This window comes from Metarhizium brunneum, chromosome 6 (assembly GCF_013426205.1).
Source record: "Metarhizium brunneum chromosome 6, complete sequence".
In the NCBI taxonomy this organism is placed as follows: Eukaryota; Fungi; Ascomycota; class Sordariomycetes; order Hypocreales; family Clavicipitaceae; genus Metarhizium; species Metarhizium brunneum.
This window is the reverse complement of record NC_089427.1, coordinates 3,004,255-3,024,403: the sequence shown is the minus strand read 5'-3', so window position 1 is coordinate 3,024,403 and position 20,149 is coordinate 3,004,255. Positions and strand designations below refer to the sequence as shown.

The 20,149-nt window shown below is 50.9% G+C and overlaps 6 protein-coding genes across 6 annotated transcripts; 5 read left to right on the top strand and 1 right to left on the bottom strand.

Annotated features, from left to right (window-relative positions):
* Positions 1 to 119: 119 nt before the first annotated feature.
* pta1 (mRNA cleavage and polyadenylation specificity factor complex subunit pta1) lies at positions 120 to 2,589 on the top strand (the record flags this gene model as incomplete). The annotated part of the gene is made up of 5 exons (XM_014690606.1): positions 120 to 454; positions 539 to 704; positions 762 to 889; positions 941 to 2,358; positions 2,459 to 2,589. The coding sequence occupies 5 exons, from the start codon at positions 120 to 122 to the stop codon at positions 2,587 to 2,589; spliced, it is 2,178 nt and encodes a 725-aa protein (XP_014546092.1).
* Positions 2,590 to 4,540: 1,951 nt separating this feature from the next.
* G6M90_00g102540 (uncharacterized protein) lies at positions 4,541 to 5,635 on the top strand (the record flags this gene model as incomplete). The annotated part of the gene is made up of 1 exon (XM_014690607.1): positions 4,541 to 5,635. One exon carries the CDS (start codon positions 4,541 to 4,543, stop codon positions 5,633 to 5,635), a length of 1,095 nt encoding a protein of 364 aa, XP_014546093.1.
* A 1,867-nt stretch (positions 5,636 to 7,502) lies between these two features.
* Positions 7,503 to 9,897, top strand: G6M90_00g102530 (uncharacterized protein; the record flags this gene model as incomplete). Its single annotated transcript, XM_014690608.2, has 4 exons — positions 7,503 to 7,850; positions 7,910 to 8,602; positions 8,663 to 9,336; positions 9,399 to 9,897. The coding sequence occupies 4 exons, from the start codon at positions 7,503 to 7,505 to the stop codon at positions 9,895 to 9,897; spliced, it is 2,214 nt and encodes a 737-aa protein (XP_014546094.2).
* Positions 9,898 to 10,446: 549 nt separating this feature from the next.
* Positions 10,447 to 11,929, top strand: Sdr42e1 (Short-chain dehydrogenase/reductase family 42E member 1; the record flags this gene model as incomplete). Its single annotated transcript, XM_014690609.1, has 2 exons — positions 10,447 to 10,723; positions 10,773 to 11,929. 2 exons carry the CDS (start codon positions 10,447 to 10,449, stop codon positions 11,927 to 11,929), a joined length of 1,434 nt encoding a protein of 477 aa, XP_014546095.1.
* A 2,283-nt stretch (positions 11,930 to 14,212) lies between these two features.
* G6M90_00g102510 (uncharacterized protein) lies at positions 14,213 to 16,285 on the top strand (the record flags this gene model as incomplete). The annotated part of the gene is made up of 5 exons (XM_014690610.1): positions 14,213 to 14,258; positions 14,362 to 14,456; positions 14,569 to 15,931; positions 15,995 to 16,162; positions 16,215 to 16,285. 5 exons carry the CDS (start codon positions 14,213 to 14,215, stop codon positions 16,283 to 16,285), a joined length of 1,743 nt encoding a protein of 580 aa, XP_014546096.1.
* A 578-nt stretch (positions 16,286 to 16,863) lies between these two features.
* On the bottom strand, positions 16,864 to 18,391 carry G6M90_00g102500 (uncharacterized protein; the record flags this gene model as incomplete). Its single annotated transcript, XM_014690611.1, has 2 exons — positions 16,864 to 17,666; positions 17,758 to 18,391. 2 exons carry the CDS (start codon positions 18,389 to 18,391, stop codon positions 16,864 to 16,866), a joined length of 1,437 nt encoding a protein of 478 aa, XP_014546097.1.
* Between the last annotated feature and the right edge of the window lie 1,758 nt (positions 18,392 to 20,149).

Here is a 20,149-nt window from a genome sequence, read left to right as displayed (position 1 = left end):
CGTCACACGACATCTCACAAACGGGCACCTTCATCAGAGCCGAGCTTGATCATTGTTTTCATCTTTGCGTAGCAACACCAAACGACGACGAGAGGCTGCGGCCTAAACATATTGCAAGAATGAGCTCCAACCTATCAGTGCCGGAGCAGATCCGCCAGCTCAATGACGCGCGAAAGCTCGTTCTGGGGGATGTAAAGTACTATCCGAATGTGGTGAGAGGTCTTCTTCCAATCATTGGACCCAATGCGCAGGTTGAATTGCGACGATGGGGAGCGGAATTCCTGGCCGAGGCTTTTTCAACGCCTGCACTCCCCAACGGCGAGAAGGAAACGATGCAGCTCTATGTTCTGGCGACGGTGGAATCTCTGTTGCAGAATGAGAGGGAGGATCCGCAAGTGCTGCGGAGTGTTATTCTGACGGCGGCGAGTATTTATCCGCTGGCTTTGCGATGGATGTAAGTTGGACGGACAGGCCTCCGTGTCAGAAAGTTGACCCAGCATAGCCTTGAGAATATGCGCTAATCCGTGATATGTCGCAGTATAAATAATGGGTACGATACGGTCACATGGGATAAGATGTTGAGTATCAAGCAGAAAATATTGCGATTGTGGGAGAGTGCTGTTCCAACCGTAAGGATTAGCTGCATTAAGTTCGCCCAGAGGGTGGTTCTTGCGCAGACCGTCTCAACGGGGGCGGAGTTTCGAGTGCGTATTGTCTTTTATCTTTGAGCTACGTTTACACGCATCTGATATGGATTATAGCACGCCGGTATTCTTGACATCTCACTAGACAAGGTTCCGCCTAACCATCAGTCACTCGATCCTAGAAACCTCGAGGCTGAAGCGTCGGGACTTTTAGATCGTATGCTTGTCGTTTTGCAAGAGAGCACGTAAGTGTGATGGAAACCCAAACTTGATAAATGAGGCTAATTTGAGCACAGTGATACTCTTGTTGTCGATGCGACACTAAACAGCCTGCCAATTCTTGTACGGACCAGACCCGCGACATCGAGCCGAATTCTTAACACACTACTTAGCTTCAACCCTCTTCAATTAGCGAACTCGCCCCTGACACCGAGGAGCAAAGTCATGATCAAGTCCATGGAGAAAACTGCGAGATTACTGCTCCTTCATGTCACTAAACGAGATCCTCATAATCCAATGGTACCAAGAATACACCAGCATATTGAACGCATGGCACGTACGGTGATGGATGTTCTGGACGACTCTAGCAGGAAGCGACCACTGGAAGCACAGCAACACGATGGTTATGATGCCAAACGCCAGCGAGTGGCTGAGTCATATACACCACAAATTCCACCCCTTGGCTCTGGGCCACACAGCTTGGCCGATATGTTTACACTTGTTGGCCACGATGGTTTGAAGTCATTTGACTTGTCACAAGTCCCAGCTGCCATGATAGCAAAGGTCACAGTCACAGCATTATCACGTATAGACTCTCAATTCCTGTCAAAAGCTGTTGACGGAGTGCGTGGACGACTCACCACGTTGGCTAATGCACCTGCTCCGGAATTGAATCCTAATACTGCACCGCTTGGCGTCGACGAAGACGACGATGACTACGAACCCGATTTCTATCAGGCAGAAGATACCGAGCAAATTTTGAACAAGCTAGATGGAGCATCGCCGCCCCTTCCTGCTGAACTCACAGCTTTGGATAGCTCACTAGCTCTGGCATCATTCAGCTTACCTCAGCCTGCTCAACTTACACCCGAAACGGCACTTAGCGCTGGAAGTGGAACAGTAGCAAAGGTGGTCGATATGATGAAATCACTGGAGGAACCTACGGCCAAGAAGCATAAGGCTGGATTTATCCGTCTGGCAGCAAGCTCGGGGAGCAAGGACGCCTGGATGACCATACTAACCCGACTTGCCACGCGGTCGTCCACTGGATTAGAGGAAATTTCCGTAAAAGGCGAAGAAGACGAATCGTCGCGGCAACCGTCTCTTGGCAACACTATTCGCGAAGTTATATACAACTATGTTATGGAGGATTTCCGAAAACATATCGATGTCGCCGTGTCATGGCTCTGCGAGGAATGGTACAATGACAAAATGCAGGCTCGATTGGGCGGGGACTACCCCGGAAACTACGAGAAAAACACATTACGACTGATAAACGGCTTTCTTCCCTACCTTCACCCACAAGACAAGGTTTTGACCAGGTTTTTAAGCGAAATACCCGAGTTGAATCGTGCTATGCTGTCAAGAGTCAAAGACATGTGCCGTGACCCTAGCGTTACGCAGTTAGCTCTGACGAGTTTGTTGTATTTGGCTATGATGCGGCCTCCTGTGAAAGAAATGGCTCTCGATACCGTTCAGGATATCTGGACAGAGTGTAAGATTTCTTTATGCCCCCCCCCCCTTCCTTTTTTTTTATATATATTTATTCATTTTCCCCCACGGTCTCTTCTGGGCCTCTTGCTAACCTCGATTAGTTGAGGATGCCAGGCCAATGGCAGGCAAGTACCTGTCCAAGTATCGGCCTGGATTCGTGGAAGCGGCCGAGGCCAAGGCGAACAGAGACAGCACTGGTCTAGAATCATCAGGAACAGCCATTGCGACATGAGGAGAGATTCGGAGGATGTTCGCCATTGTAATTTTGGTCGTACATTGTGGATTTCCCGGTCTTCTTCCCAGGAAGTGGGAATTGTTCTCGGGGGAGAGCGCGCACAGACGACGTTGTAGATGATTTTGCGGTATCATACGAGGCATTTCACAGGCGTTCACTCGGGAATGAGAGAGGTATCTTGGGATTCTGGACGTTATTCCCATCAATGATGAGTTTGACACTCGACAGTTTTGTACACGGAGACGGGTTGATAAAGGCAATAGAGGCAGGCACAAGGGGCCGATAGAGAATATGAGAGGGAATGAGGGGGCATCAGACACGGGGTTGAGACTCAAGAAAGCGTCTGTATATTCATTCACGGGGCTTGGTACGATTCAGATAAGTAGTTGAGATGCAGTACGTTTTACTAAGCTCTGCCAGATCGCGTGATGGTGGAGATGGCCAAACTGAGACGCAGACGTGGACGTGGTTGCCCTGACACAGGCGTTGGAATGAATTTGGTCAAAGCATTGATCGGATCGGAATTGGCTTTGCGCCACCCACAGCGCCCACCGCAAGCTAGTGGCAGCCTGTTGTCCCGGCCCCGCCCAGGACCGGGCTGGGTGTCCTGCATTATGCATGCAGAGCCCCTGGCAATAATAATAATACGTATGTATGTATGTAATAATAGTAGTAGTACTCCGTTTTTGTTGTTTGGATGAATGGGGAGACAAACAAAGAGCCCAGACAGAGAGGGCTGTCTGTGGTGCTGGCCGCGTCAGAACTGACAAATGACAGCCGACGAGACTCTCGGCGGGAGCATTGGTGTGCTTGCGGATGGATTTATGGTTTCAATGTTTTCTTTTCCTCCCGGGAATAGGCCGACCGGATGGGCTTTCGTCGGGAGTTTGGCGATGGTTTGTTGCAGAAGATTGAACTGGCCGCCGATTGAACGTGCAGCATTTCCGTCTCGATGGAACGTGGTTTTTGGCTCCATGTCCTTTTCATTACAGTACTAGAGTGACTGCCGCAGGACTCTCTGTCCAGTCTGCTCTGCCCCCGCGCTTACTGCCATCGTCCGGGGTGCTGCTTGCATTCGACAGCTCCGCCCCTTTGACGGCCTCACAACACCCTCCCCCAGAGTCGAGCCCGTTCCAACGCCCTGGCCTGTCCGGAACTCCAAAGTAAAGAGTACACATGTACTTACAGTGGGAGGTAAAAGTATTTAACCAGGCCGAGAACCTAGCTATCGACCTCTATACCAGGATGTATTAGGATATATGTGCTGTAGTATGTTAGTGTATGCTTCTGCCACCAGACAGACTGCACATGTGTCAATTGACATTACATCAGTGGGTGTACAGTGGGTGTACAGTGGGTGTATGTACTTAATGCACCTACGATCAATTGATGGCGGCGCTGTGCCTGACAGCACCGCGACCACCCGCCGCTAACTCGCCTGTTCTCCTGACTCCACACACACATCCACCACCCACGGACCGTCTATCACTCGAGCCGGGGATCGTGCAACAAGACACGGCGACGTGTGCACTCATCTACTCTTCTGCGAAATGTTCATGAAGCGACTACAGAAGCGAGACTTTGCTATCCATCGAAACACTGCGCACGGTACGATTGATTCCCCCTTCCCTTTGTACCGTACATTTGCTCGCAAGGACCCTGATATCCGTGGTGCCCGGCCTGGCCTCCTCGAGAGTGCTTGTCTCGGCTTGTCACCCTCACATCAGTCAGCCTCAGTCTTACCTCCTCGCAAAGGGGACAACGCTTTGAGCACAGCCCGCCTTGCTTTCCCTTTCATTCACGCCCGCCGTCTTTTCAAAAGGCCAAACCGACCTTTATTCTAATACATACGTGTTTTCTCGCAGCTCCGAAACCTGCACATGGCCAAGCACAACTAGATGCTTCAGCAAAGATCCTTGCGCCAGCGTCGACCGGCACGGTAAACAGTATGACGACCCCGCGTCCGGCAAACAACGCTGCGAAACACGCTCTTGCGAGGTCGGCCACTATTCGCAGTGTTCCCAGTCTCGACGGCTCCGAGTCCAGTCCCGACAGCAGACGCAGTGTCCTTTCCAGTAGCGTCAGTTCCGCCACCGGTACCGCCTCAATCATGCCGGGCACAGATGCCGAACAAGACAAGACACCTTCGACGACCAGGTTAAAGCAGGACAGTGGAGCTGAGACGACGCCTTCAAGGTGGCACGGCAATGGCGTGCGAGCGGTTGAGCCGTGCCTCGTACATGACCCATCGATGCTGCCGGAAGAAATGGACAATGGACAATGGGATTCAACAATTGGAAAAGCTGGCCTAGGAAAGACGGGACGCGTCATCAATAAGCTTGTTAGCGACAATGACGCCCTAAAGCGAGACATCAAAATTGAGCGGTTGCGCGCAGAGGAGGCCAAGCAGGCTGCTAAATTGCTAGAAGACAAAATGGAGCGGATCATGAACGAGTATGAGGGTCGCTTGCTGGAAGCAAATGTAACAAAAACACTGTTGGCTCGGAAAGAACGTCAGGTAGAGTCGCTTACGGGTGCGGTGGAACTCGAGAAGAGGAAAACACAGGCAGCAGTGGCGAGCGAAAGAAGCTGGAAAGACGAACTAGAAAGGGTCAAGAACGAGTCAAAGGTCCGCGTAGAAGAGGCAACAAGCTATGCGCAGTTGATGGAAGGCCGATATAACGCCATCTCCTCTCACTGGCGAGACCAAGGCGAGGAAGTCAAACGTGCTGTGTCTAAAATGAGGGGGGAAATCACAACCATTGTCGACGAACGGAGGTCTGACGATGAGAAGATCACCACTCTGAGGGACTTGTGTGAACAACAAGACAACAATATTAAAGAGCTAAGGCGGGAAAAGGAAGAGATCGCTCGTCTATTTGAGGAGTATAAGAGGACTCAAGAAGAGGACCTGAAAGACATCAAGACCAACGCGAAGAAGAGACAAACCGAACAGGAGAAGCAGCTGGATGAGGCGAGAGAAGCCCTTCATAAGCTGAAATGGGCCTTGAACGTCAAAGAGAACGTCAGAGGCGCGCAATGAGGGAACAACATGGTTCCCCTACAACAGTTTGCCAACGAGCTGTTGCTAACTACCTACCAAGACGCTCAGCCGCTACGCTACCTTCCGATTCCGTCATCAGACTTCTACTATAGCTTCGGGGACATTGCAGCTTCACAGCGTCAATTTCGACCATGGAACACTTGCTTTTTACACCTGTTATTGCATTTACGTCACCACCAGTATAGACGAACACGTCAACAACGATAGGTTGGCCACCACGGAATAGGATACGATGTCTCCCGCAGTCTCGGTCCCCGTTCAATCCATAAAGAGGGGGGATTATAATGAGGCGCTTGGCGGCGTTTTTGGTCTCTTTCTTGGCTTTTTCTCACTCAGACCAATCTAGTACCCTCGCACATGTTAGGCCTGCTGCATATTATTATTATTTTGCGTCGTACTTGGTGGACTTGGGTCATCTGAGTCTTGGGTTTTTGGCATCGCTTTTTTCTTTCAGGACCGGTGCGTTGTGAAGAGAGGAGGGAGTACACTATACAGAAGGATTAGTAGGCGGCAGGAAGCATGCATTGATGATACAACAAACATGGGATGGCATGTATACGTCTTTTTTCTTCACTTTTCTGAACTATACTTGGTAACACGCCAGATACCCCCTAGTTGATTATCAATAGATTGTGTGTGCTTGTTTCGGTGATACTTGCAATCTAGAAGTTTCCGAATCCGACTTGGTGTGAGCGTGCCTGCAGTCGGTGCATGTGGGTGTCGTCGGGCAGGTGCAGCCAGCTGGCACTGTCATACATAATACTCGCGTGCTTTTCTCGCCCCTTGTTTTCTCTCTCTTCCTCTTCTTCTTCTTCTTCTTCTTCTTCATATTTCTGCAGTCTGTGGCGACAGGAACATACTCTGCCGCCACGTCCCGTTCCCTTCAGCAGGTGAGTTTCCTGTGTTGCATTAGCAATGTGCCTACGCTGACTCTTTGCATATATATGCCACAAGTGAAACCTGGATGGATTACTACGACTCTGCTTTTTGTTTTGCATCCGGCTTTACTTTCTCTCGTCGCTTCTTCCAAAGTTCTGGCCACTTTTCCTCACCTCTTCAGCACTGTACTACCTACTTGAGCACCAAGGTATTCAACGGACCGACGAGCCTTGTTGCTTTCTTGTTCCATCTGCTAACTTCAGCTATGGACAATCTAGTCTTGGTCACTTGGATGTATGTATATTGCTAGGAAATGGAAATATGTCAACTGATTCTGATGATGTACTGGTTATGACTTTCAGTCATTGTCGCAATTCTACCTGCAAACGTTCAGAGCAACTCAGCTCGCCTTTGTTGGTAAGATGTGCAATGTGCTACTTCGTGGATTGAATGAGCCACGATCGAGGTCTCTCAAGGCCATATCTCTCTTCCACAGTGCACGTCTGACCTTGTTGTTTCGATTTTTGCTAAGACAATGGTAGACGAACAGATTCCAAGCGACCTCCGTGCTGGAGTGCCGCCTTTCGGTTCACCAGCCAATCGTGTCAAATCGAAACCATGGATTCTTGTCCGTGGATCGAATTTTATATCGCTTCAAATCCTCCTTTGAAGCCGGGTGGCGTCAAACAGGTCATGACTTGGGTGGAAGAATGGAACGGAGAGGCAAGTTTTCTTAGACTTCAAGGATAAACCCTCTTTGCATGCAAAAACTAATCAGGAGCAGAATCAGCGTATTTTAGAAATCCTCTATGAGCCCCAGGTTCCATGGTTCAAGGTTATGACGCATAAGCTTTGGCAAGCCGAAGTTACAGACATGATTAAAGGATGTTTGTCGAAATTTATTGATGAATGTCGTGTCGCTGACAGAGCATTGGGGTACGCAACCAGTGAGCTACGACTTGACATTATGTCCTCTCCATATGCTATGCCCTGGGCCAGGCTTTCGACCTCACAAGAAGACTATGGGCGAGCCTTGGATAACTATAGATACCCGGCGGCCATGCAAGCGTTGTCGTATAAGCAGGCATGGACCGGGCTAGTGATGGAGAAAGGGTACACGTTTGAGAGACTGACAAAACTACCTGATGGATGGCATCATCTAGGCTTTCCTGATTCCTTCGACAGCCTTGGGCCGCTGCTGGGCTGCGACATGTCTCATAATTTAGGAGGGACAATGCTATATCTAGGTAGCAACGCAGGCGAACATGCCATAACCAAAGCAGTCGCCATTCTAGATAACCTCCTACAGTGTGCAGTAAGTCTATAGGATATCGAAGGCGAAGTCATATATATTACTAACCCTTTGATCCCTAGTTAACCATCTCTGACCACCAACATCATCTCATCTATAATGAGAGCGAGGGCAAAACAAAGTTTGTCTATAAGTACCTGTCTCAAATTGGTCTCCTACAGACTACATACGCTACCAACCAGGACTTGAAAACTGAATACCGGTTGCTAAGATCGGCCGTGACTATCAGGACTGCCACGAAGAGGAAAGATGGCTGGAAATCTGATTCGACAAGTTATCCCTGCAAGGGAGGCATTGAACCGAAAAAAACCAAGTCATTTAGCGTATTCAATGGCTATAGGTATAAGAGCAAAGAAGCCAGTGCCATCTCAAACCTCTTCAAGAAAGCAGAAGTGCTCATCCTTCAAGATCAACAAGCGACACAGCAAGGTCCAAATGTAGATCTTTTGACTGCATGTGAAGGTGGTTCTTCGCCCCCAGGCATGGGCACAGCTTCTACAGAAGGGATCTCTCATACCACGCTTCTAGAGACTACTATTACAAGCCGTCCTTCGCCTCGATTCCCCACCCGCCACGCATCTAATGACTCTCTCAAGTCAGAGAACCTCATTTGCTTTGACGAGGATATTAATATTGACTGCTCTCGGGGACAGCTGTCAAGCAAACAGCAACAAAGCCTCTTAGATGACTGTGCACCAATTGAGCTAATGGAACTTATACCCATGTCCTCCACCAGCACAACACTACCGTTAGAGGTAATACATATACTCACAAGCCTCATTTCCCCGCAAGCTTGGACTAATCATTACATTCAGTCTAGGCAGAATGACAATCAGTCTTTGCCAAGCTCTCATATGAGTAGCCCTCTTCCACCTGGAGAGTGCAGTATGGAGAAAACAATCCATTCAAGCGGTCGTCCACGCGTGGACACAGAAACAGCCAGGTCTTTGGAAGAGCGCATTAAATCGTTAGCATCCATGATGCAGTTTGCACCTGGTCACGCCACAGTCCGTCTTAAGTTTGGTCGATTTTACATAGTAAATTTTGCTGCCGAACAAGTTGATGTTACCAGTGACTTCAGTGGCCCATTCAGTGGCCCATTTCGGAGAATGGCTAACCTTCTTGACGATTTGGAAGATGCAACACCATCTGGACACCTTCGGTTCTCTACAGTCCTATCCACAATTGGACCAGATGCTGACGCAATAGCCGGGACATCAACACCAATACCGATGTGGACAAAGCCAGTCATCGGGATTATGCTCCGAGTTACGTGCAACTTCAAAGGGGAGACATTCTTTGTAGAAATCAATGCGGACACATTCGATTACAAGTGTCAGGGGCCAGTCATTGAGCTGGGCTCCGTCCTAGTCCACTGCCCTCAACACCCATGGGACATTAAAGTGTGCGGAGATAGTTCCAAGAACTTGGACATGTCTGTACTTCATCGAGTTTTTGGCCAGATTATTGTGAACTCTCTCCACATTATGTAAGTTGAAGCGAATAACAACTTTCAATGTGCGTGAGCGAGCTACTAACCTGTCTTTTTAGTCCAGTTCCGAATGGGATCACGGCCCTTGAGCTTACAGCCAATGAGAAACTGGGTCTTGTAATCGAAGGAGTCGCGATATGTCATGTGGCAAAATATTCAAGCACCAATACGATGGATAGCAATCTTTCTGTTGTAATGACACAGAAGCTGTCGCCGGGCGACGCACGGGACAATCGTCGACAATGGAGTGTTTTTAAGCGCCAGGGCGACTGCAACCCCAAAATGTGGTTCGAAGCATACCTAACCTCATCAAGAATGGAGAAAATCATGCAAGAAAATTCCGGCTTGTCTATTGGTGGTAAATCATCGTGGAGTTCTGAAGATCTTTCATCCCAAGGTCTGTTCTTTAGCCTATATGGCCCGGCTCTGAAGATGATTGGAAGCCTAGATAAGATCGGGCATTACAATGACAACGGACAGTCAAATGACGGTGGGTTGACTTTTGGTAACTCCCTCGCAGAGGAGGAAGCGCGAAAAGGTCCAGTACGGTTTTGGTGACCTGGTGAAGTACCATGAAAGTGTGCAGATATTGGCCGGACACAATGAGGATTGACATCAGGAGATAGCTGAATGAAGCTGTGCGGGGGGGTGCACTGGGATAGGCTGGAGGTAGATGGAGCTTTGGTAATTATCCTTGGAAGGGGATCTCCTCAACTTTCAAGTAGGAGGCCTCCACTTTTGGCAGAGTCGTTAAAATAGTACTAGTTATATAACATGCATCTGCAGATTGGTGTGGTATGATGGTTCAATTCACGTGTCTGTGCCATTGCATTCATACCTAGGTGCCTAGGTAATTGCATGTCCAGTAAGGTTGCTTCCGATGTTTTTGGGTGCTAGGAGTGGCATGCGTATCGAAATCGATGGGTCCGGAAGCTGCCATGCTTAAGCGACGTTGCTAGCGCTTAATGCCATTGACGGCAGAAGCGGCCGGATCCAAGCTTGCTCAAGGTGCACATAAGATGGGACAAGAACGAGTTGAAGGCATCTTGGCTGCTGTCCAACAGTGGTTGCCTGTAGGCCCTATACCGGCGTCATTCGACCATCACCATGATTCTATTATCGCTGCTTGTGCTACTTGGAGTGGTGGTGTTCATTGTGCGACTGAACAAAATTATGACGCGGACTCCAGAACTGTCGTCGGGTATATCTATTTACAAAGCAGAGGCATTGACCCGAGAATACGTTCGCAGAGTTGACGCAAAGATTAAAGCTGAAGGGATCGACTTTCGCAAGAATCACCCGCCAAGGCTGAACAGAAGATATATCGTTGTTGGTGGTTCCGGTTGGCCACCCCGTCTCTGGGATCTCTGGGATCTTTTGGATCGTTTGGAATTTGTCTGTTGACGCCCATTGACTGACTTGCTAAACCCCAGGTCTTGTTGGAGCTCAAATTATCCTCGACCTCTTGGACGGCGGGACACCACCATCAGCAATTCGACTGGTGGACATTCGGCCGCCCTCCCGTGACGAATTCAGCATCTCTGGACGAGCATCCCGGGTATTGTTTGCCCAAGCGGACATTACATCCGACGCATCAACGGCGGCGGCCTTTGAAACACCATGGCCATCATCAGTCGCCCGCCTGCCACTAACGGTCTTCCACACGGCAGCCGTGATCCGGCCCTATGAGCGACATCCGCTGTTCTACACGCGCTGTTCGCGGGTCAACGTGGTCGGGACGGCAAACTCCATCTCTGCTGCGCAGAAAGCCGGTGCCGACATCTTCATCTTCACCTCGAGCTCCCACGTGGCCGCCCGCGCGGTGCACTGGTTCTCGCTCCCGTGGCGCCGTCACCCACGAAACTTGATCCAGTACCTCTCCGACAGGGACTTTTTCAAGCCGTCCAAGTCGCCGGCTGAGTTCCCGAGCAACTATGCGCGAAGCAAGGCCGAGGCCGAGCGCGTGGTATGCGCTGCAAACACTCCCGGCTTCAGGACGGGGTGTATTCGTCCCGGAAATGGCGTGTACGGCCACAGGGACGACCAGATTATCGGGCGGATGCTGCGGCGCGGTCGGGTGCCTACTTTTTCGGCGCCCTGGGTCCAGAGCTGGGTCGGCGCGAGGAACGTCTCGCTCGCGCATCTGCTCCTCCAGGAGGCGCTGGTGGGTGACGCCGGCGCGGCTGTGTCCGGGAGGCCGTTTACGGTGACGGACGAGGGCCCGCCGATGCGCTTTGATGACCTCTATCTTTTGCTGGATGAGCTCAGCGTTACGGGGCTCCAGGTAGACTACCCCCCGCCGGCGGTGTTGCTGCTGGTGGCGTTTGCGATCGAGGCCTACTGCGTACTTTTGAAGAAGATGCCGGCCTTGGGAAGGCTAGGGCTGAGGGAGCCGGCGGAACCCATGTGTCTGTTCCAACCAGGCATTGTGGACTCGGCGGTTACACAGATTGCTGACGATGGGGATGCGAGGAGGCCGGTTGGCGAGGGAGGGTTGGGCTACGAGGGCGTTTGTAGCACGGCTGAAGGGCTTTGTGTCTTGGTTGGCGAGTGGAATACCTGGGTTGAGGAACAGAAGAAGCGGGACTAGTGATGGTGTTGAATCTATCGAGGATGGATTTCATGCACGATGTGTTGTCGCTACTTATTCTGTTGGTGGGACATTGCTGGGACTCGGTAGGCATTTCGATGGCCCCAGGTGAAAGATATGACCATCATCTCCGGCTTACATGTAGAATGGAACCATCATATAAATCAAGAAGAAAAGTAATGTAGTACCATGTACGTAGTGAGCACAAGACAGCCTGCCGTTTGTTCCACACGGTTGGTAGCTTGGCAGATTTTACTCTCCATGTCAATATGTACATCAGAGCAAGCGAGAGGGAAACTTTTACAGTAGAAATCATAATTATAGGGAAAATACCGTCATGTGAAGGCCTCGGCGGGAAAATCTGTGATGTATTACACGGTGTTTGTATGCAATCAGCTGGGTGTGCTGGCTGCCGACATCACTGAATTCGATAGCACATCTGGAAGTCTGGATGCTAGGCTAGCAAGACAAGTCACCTTTGCTGATCGATATTCCACAAAATGTTTCACATATACTAGTTGTGTCGCTTGACGGTAGCAGCTTGCGAAACTGGCTTCCCGGACCTTTGTCGGGCTGAGTTGCTCGGTAGGAAACGAAACACATGCATCGAGTACTCGGTACTACCCCGCAAATGGAATCAAGACTGGGCGGCGGACATACATAAGAGTCGCTCATGTGTAACGCATCTTCCTGCACGAATCGGCCGATAAATAAATGGTCCTAGGGATGCAGCTGTTCCTTGACGCGTCATGGTCCCCGAAAACGTTGGCAGCAGTTGGATTTATTGCGACTTCTAATGGATAGTGAGAAGAGACTCAAAAGGCAATGCCGAGAAGATTTCAGAAGGTATAGATGGCCTACGCTTCCCTTTAACCATGTACTGCCAACATGTGGCAAATTTTCGACCCTATTCGAAGCGTTTAGGTCTATATCCAAAATAGGGAGCAGAAGATGTCCCAATTCGGGACTTGTTTGATCATGCTCAAGTAGTAGATCATGGCGAATCCCCCCGCATTGGCCGCCCCCCATGTTCGTTTTCGTGTTCGCATACTTGCCGACAAAAGGAATAGAGCGGGCAACTCCTTGGAAAAGTGCGAACGTCGAGGTCGTTGCAAGTCCTGTGACGAACATAACCCACAGGTCTTTGAGGTCGACCGACGACAACACACCACGCACGACTCCTGTGGTCTTGCACAGCTGCTCTTTGGGGCCCTTGGTTACCAGTACCACTAATGAATCGTGGTCGTAAAGACAGCTTGTTGTCTAGCACGGGGGTTTCCATCGGTGTCTCCTTTTGGCCGTTCGGAGTCGAGTCAAATCCTTAAACGGGTAGAATGTCTGCGTATGCTAGTGCTACTATTGTGCAAACGCCTCAAGGGGCTTCCCACACCTGTTAATGAGTAGCTCCTTGCGCAGGTCCTGGACATTTCCGACATATGCTGACTGGTTGGGAGATTCTGTGGTGGAGGGTGGCGTCCGTCTTTGATTGCTTACCGACGTCGTGCGGGAGAAGGCCTGGGTGCCATGTTGCGTGGCACGCTACAGAGTACAAGATCAAGTATGGTCGTTCCGCATTGCGTACCAAGACAAGCGGCAAGAGCCGTTTATGCGTCCCGCAGCATTCGAGTGAGAGGAGCGAGACGGCTCTGCTGTGTGTCATGGTGTCACAGGCTTCGTGATGCAGCTGTGGTCCCGGTGCGCCACGGCCGTGGGTGTTGGCCACGACATGAGTGTATGCTTTTGATGGCTCTTGGACTAGATGGCACGTAACGCAGGCTGTTTGGCAAGTGACGGAAGATGCCTAAAAGTGTAGCAACGGCTACTCCGTGGATGGTTCCGAGGTCTCCAGTGCTCGTCATGAGCAGAGTCTGGTGTTGGTGACTTGGAGTTCCTTGAGTTCTTGGCGCGCAACCCAATTCGGATAGCAGCTTGGACTGCTCCTTCCCACGGCGACGAGGTGCCTCGGGCCCGCCGTCAACGCCCCAATGACGCCGCCCTGGAGCTGGCGCGTGGACTGGCAGCTATTACGGAGACGGAGTACGGAGTAGTCCCTGTCAGAATGTCGCAGCCGTCGACACTTTAAACATCCCTGGTCCCCATAGATTCTAGTCCTCACCCTGCATCTTTTCCGTACATGTACCCTTGATCCCATCTCACATCCTCCGCGTCCCTCCATCTCCCTAGAGGTCTCCCTCGCGCTCCCTTTAAATCGCCATGCACATCTTGTCTTCTCACTGACACCCAGAACTCGACTGTTCAAAGACACGGCGGTAGAGCATAAAGATGGGCCTCGGAATTCTCGAGGCTCATGGCCACGAAAGGGTCCCAGGTATGCACATGCACACTCGCCTCCGTCGCACGCCAAGTTGCACAAGATGACGGCAATAACTTGGACCAACACACCAACCACTTACCAAATCCGATTTACTCAGGTACCACAAGATACTTTGACGAACCAACCCGCCCACAAGAGGCTTCCGACAATGAACAACACTTGAAATCCGATCCGATTTCCCACATCATCCTCGTATGTCCCGCCTCCCACGTCCTGCCAACGATGAACGTTAAACTCGCCTCCAAAATTGCAATCCGAGAGTCTCTGATGGAAGCTGATGCCATTTTGCAACTTGCATACATAGGTCCCTCAACCTTCTGATGACCCCAACGATCCCCTCAATTGGCCAATATGGAAGCGTGATCTAATTACCTTCACCCTGTGCTTTGCTGCCATCTTGGCCACCGCCCTCGGCGCCATTCTAGCTTCCAATACACTTGTTATTTCCGCCTACTTCAGCGCCACTCTGTCGGATACCGCCGCGTTAACGGGCTACTATCTGCTCGGCGCTGGTTGCGCTGCAATCTTCTTCGTTCCCTCTGGTCGCATTTGGGGCAAACGCCATCTGTTCCTGATTGGCATCATCTTTGTCATCTTTTCCAGCGCCTGGGGTGGTGCTACCGGCAACTTCCCTCCAAAGGCTAGAGATGCCCCGTTTGGTCAGTCGCGAGATCAAAAATCTCATTACAACAGCCTCGCCGCGGCCCGCGCCTTCCAGGGCATCGGTGCCGCTCCATTCGAAAGTTTGCTCAATGCCGCTGTCGGCGACTTGTACTGCGTCCACCAGCGCGGTGTCCGCATGGCCTTCACCAATTTGGCCGTCTTTGGAGGTGCTTTCTTTACCCCTGTTGTCGTGGGCAAAATCACACACACGATTGGTTGGCAGTGGACCTTCTATCTGTTAGCCATCTTCTCGGCCGTCACATTCCCTGCGGTGTTCCTCTTCTGTCCCGAAACTGCCTACAGACGCGAGGCAAAACTCAACATCGATAGCGTGGTCGAAGAGGAGAAACTGAACCCTTCCACAAGTCCTCCTAGCTCTACGGCTCCCCAACCTGTCGAACCTCCTCGCCCCCATGGATTTATCCTCTTCCCGAAGTCGTCGGCGATGCAGCCAATCGGCCACGCGAATACACCAGTGAAGACCTTTGTCGAGTCAATGTCGTTGTTCGACGGCAGAAAGACTCATGAACGCTATTGGGTCCTATTCCTTCGGCCATTCCCCCTTATCTTGAACCCTGCCTTTGTTTGGGGCTGCCTCATCCAGGGTGCTATGATTGGATGGACCATCTTCATTGGTGTTATTATTGCTGTCGTCTTTATTGGACCACCATTCTTTTGGGGCGAGGAAAAGGCCGGCTATACTTACACCGCGCCGTTTCTGGGAGCCTTGTTGGGTTTTATTATTTCTGGTCTTTTGGCCGATACAACCGCAAAGGCGCTCACAAAGCGTAACAATGGCATTTACGAGCCCGAGTTTCGACTTATCCTCGTTATTCCTATGCTCATTGCAGCAGGAATTGGGCTATACGGATTCGGCATTACATCCAACGACCTGCTGTCGGGCAAGTACTCGTACACTGTTCCGTTGGTTTTCTTTGCCTTTGAAGTCGGCGGCATGGTTATTGGCAGTGTTGCTAGTTCACTGTACATCGTAGACGCGTACCGTAAGTCCTGCTAACATGGATTCACCCTAGTCTTTTTTCTTTAAAACTGACACCCATTTACAGGCGATTTAACCATTGAAGGGTTTACCTTGATGATTATCTTCAAGAACATTTTCAGTTTCGTTCTTACCTTTTATGCGTACGACTGGGTTATTGGCGGTGGATTCCGGACCGTGTTTCTCATTGTAGCATCTATTCAAATGGGGATTTGTTTGCTCAGCCTACCGCTGTGTAAGTTTTCTCGTCTCCCCCCACATGAAGGCAGTCATTCTAACTAGAACAGATATATTCGGGAAGCGTATCAGAGCATTCTATACCCGCAACGACCTTTTAGCCTTGACTCGTCTTCGATAATCGTAATACCTCCTTACCGGAGTGTCGTTTCTTTGATGCATTTTGGGGGGGGGGAACAAGTCATTGTCGGATTACTGCTGGGGAGTTGGGTGCGGTTAATATCGATGGTTTAATGCATTAACAGCCAGGATATCATGGCTTGAACTCTAGGCTTGAAGGGGTTCATCTTCAGATTATAGTGAAAAGTAATATGAACAGCTTACAGCCTAGTTAACATCTACCTAAACGTGGGCTGACTATTGTACAGGAATTTACATTCAAGACTTCAAATCAACATGGGAGGAATGATGTGCAACTCTCATTGTTCGCATAATTTTGTCTCATTATCCAATCAAGTGGTATCTGACTATGTACAAACTCTCCAGGCACTGCATTGCCCTAGTTGTGTGACCTTCCTTCCTATACCCATGAATATGCATTTTCGTTGTTGGCCGTAAAACATTTACACGATGTACAGTTACATTATGTACATGATGATTTTTTTTCAAGGAAATTTTTAGACACTTTCAGGTATCCCGCTCCAATCTAAAGTCGTGGAGCCAAAAAATATAAAGACGAGTGGTGACATCGACAAGACACTACTGACCCTTGATGCCAGCGGTCTCGGGGCCATTGTTGGCTCTAGCCAACGTAGACTTTCTGACGAGGCGGAGACCGGCCAAGAGCATGACGGCGGCCTGGATGCCGAGGATGACTATTAGGGTGACGAGAGCGCCAATGACGCCGGCGACGGGCTTGGAGACGCCGTTGTCAGAAGAGGCGTTGGACTGGGCGGAAGGGTCGTCGCTGCCAGAGGTGGAGTTGGCCGCACAGGTGCTACTGGTGCTGCCGCAGAGTGTGCACCAGTGCTTGGTGTCGGCGATGGCGAACTTGGTCATGCCAGACCTGAAGTCGCTCCAGGAGAGAGAGGTCTTGTCCTGGCCGAAGAGAGGGAAAGGCTTGAGTTCGTTGTTGGCGGCAGTCCCGTTGGCGAAGAGGAAGCGGACATTGATGTCGTCAGTGCTGGGCTTGGCGGCGGTGCTGGTAGTGAAGAGCTCGAAGGTCATGGAGGAGGCGTAGTCGACAATGCCGTAGAAATCCTGGCTAGCTTTGGGGAGTTGGGCGAGACCAAAGAAGGCCATGAAGGTGCCGTAGGCGCCGAACTGGGCATTGAACCTGGCGGCCCCCTTGGTGCCGTCGACAATGGCCTGTAGAGAATCCAGGATTTGACCGGCCAGGACGGAACCAGCAATCGCACGCACGGGTTCGCTGGCATTGTAGGCAAGGTTCCACTCATGGACGGAGGCAAGGTTGAAGAGACGGTCAAAAGTTTGGCTATTGATGAGATTTTCAGAAGGAATAGAGGAGTTGTGGATCTTGGCGACGTTGATGTAATCCCAAACTTGTGTCTATTAGTATCCTTTATCTATCGCACTTCTCGGCGCTGTTTGGGTGTCTGAAGCAGAAACGCAGGAAATGGCGGGGGTACATACTAGTGTAGCCGTTCTTGAAGTTGGCAGCATCCTTGTTATAAGTGGTGTTGATAACTGGCAGAATGCTCTGGTACAAGTCCAAAGACTCATCATACGTCTTCTGGTAGTCAGCGGAGGTGAAGTAGGCGTTGGAGCTCTTGACGCCATTGTCACAGCCGCTGGCACCCTGGAGCCAACCCTGGTTTTCAGCCTTGTTTGCCGTAGCAGCATTGCTGATGGCGTTGATAGGAATATACTGGTATCCGCCGAGAGGACCCTCAACCTTGGTTCCGTTGGCGAGAGTCTCGCTCTGACCAGTAGGGGGGTACAGTCCCTGGAGGAACGTCAGGGCCGAGTTGTACAGAACGGCATCCTGAGGTGCAATAACGGAGAGCTGAGACAGGACGGGGTTGTTGCTGCTGACACCGGCAATGCGGACCGAGGCGTCGGTCTGGACGTAGCGCTTGCGATAGAAGGATCCGGACGAGTGAACCTCTTCGGCTCCGAGAGCAGTCAGGTTCACAGGAGCCCAAGCCTTGGCGGTGCGGTCACCATGGCGGTGAAAGATGTAGACGCCCAGAACACGCTCCTCGGCGGCCGAGACGAGCGTGGTGGCGGCGGCGGCCGACAAGGCAACAAGGAGCTTGGATTGCATTGTCTTCTTGGCGGGGGTCGAGATGTGTTGTGATATCCCAAGGTCCGGTAGAGGTCCAATTGAGGGCCCTGCAAGAGCTAGTGAATACAACAGAGGATAGCAGAGCACGAAGCTTCGGCAAAGTCCAAAGGGAAGTCAAAAAGAAATAATTTTGAAAAGTTCCTGGCGGGACCAGCTCCTCATATAGCCCGGGGACTGAATGCGTGAATCGGAGGATACCCGCAGCCATCTGGTGAGGGGGAGCAGATGCCCCGCGGGACGGGCGAGCTAGGGAAGGCTCAATGGAGCAGTTCGACCAGCAACAGAGCATGACAGGTTGGCAGGGTCGCACCTGCCCACTACCGTCAACATCCCTCCCCACCGTAGCTTCTGCAATCAATCCCTGGCCCATCCAAGTACGTAAAGCGGGCCAATATTTGAACCGTACCTGTTTGCAAACATTCGAGGTCAAAAAGCAAATGGCAACGGGCAGATGGGTGCAAACGTCAGAACCAGAGTTCATTCGTTATTTCTCAAGCGCTTTTCCTCACCTCCGTACACCCCTGTCGAGCGATGGTCCGAAGCTGTCATCCATTGTGTACTGTTGTCTCCTTTCAGCTTGGAACTTCTGTACATTGACCACTTTCAACGGCTTCCTATGTTCTCTCTCGGATCTTGATTCTACGGACTAATTCGGTCACAGCTCAGCCGTAGTCAAATTGGCTCATTTTTTCTAAGCTAATGCAAATGCAAGCTCATGTAAAGAACTTGTTTCTCGTCTCCACCATGCCAAAGGGCGCACCTCGACAGCATGTCTCAGTGGAGATGCGAAAAACAATATTCCCAAGTCAAGGCTGAACCGATTCAGAAAGCGAGCATGGGAGATACGAGCTGATCAGGGATTGGCTTCTTACCATTGCCATTCTAGTTGCATCCCAAAGAGCGGCGAATAAACCAAATCAAAGCGCCACGCCAGTCCAGATAATTTGCGAAACGTGCATCTCCGGCCATTCCCCAGCTATCGCCGATACGGAATACTGATTCTCAGATAGCGGATAACGCCCCGATATGACCGCCCACAAGTTCACAACGGCCCGAATTACCTGACAAGATACGCCGAAGGAGTTTTCAAAGAGAGACCAGCCGTCACTATGCGCTTCTTATTGTGCGGAAACTTCTCCCATGTGTAGCAAAGAACCATCCTGCCTTTTACCGTTGGAAGAGGCTTGCCTGTCCCAGGGGAACGCCGACAGCCGTCCACGGCCCCAACGGCGGCTGCACGGGTCAGGGCACCGTCAATAAACCGGGGCCATGCCATCACTCTCATCATGTACGGCCACGATCGTTTTATCATTTGCATGAATCAGACGAGTTCCAAATGGATGCTCGTTCCCACGCCATCCTTGAGGGCGGCAACGGAACAACACGTGGAGAAAGGACCACATAACCGTTTTGACCTGCATGAAGGGATCATGCACATCCGTAGTAAACTGGAGAAATTTTATATCTCGGGTAAGTACGCCGGATTCATTTTCACCAGCAAAAGCTTGTCATGTATTGGAGTTGAAGAGTTGCCTCGTCCCGATGTTACTTTCCACCAGACGTGCTGTTTTCCCCTTCCTTATTCACCTCATGATTACACCCAATCAATCTCAACGCAGCCTTATGTTAGTCCACTGTAGAGGTTGCATGTCTTTGTAGTACGCACCAAGCTCATCGGCTGGGTTGCTCCATGTCCCCTTCTTGTCACTCGGCCCAATTGCGGCATGCATATGCGGA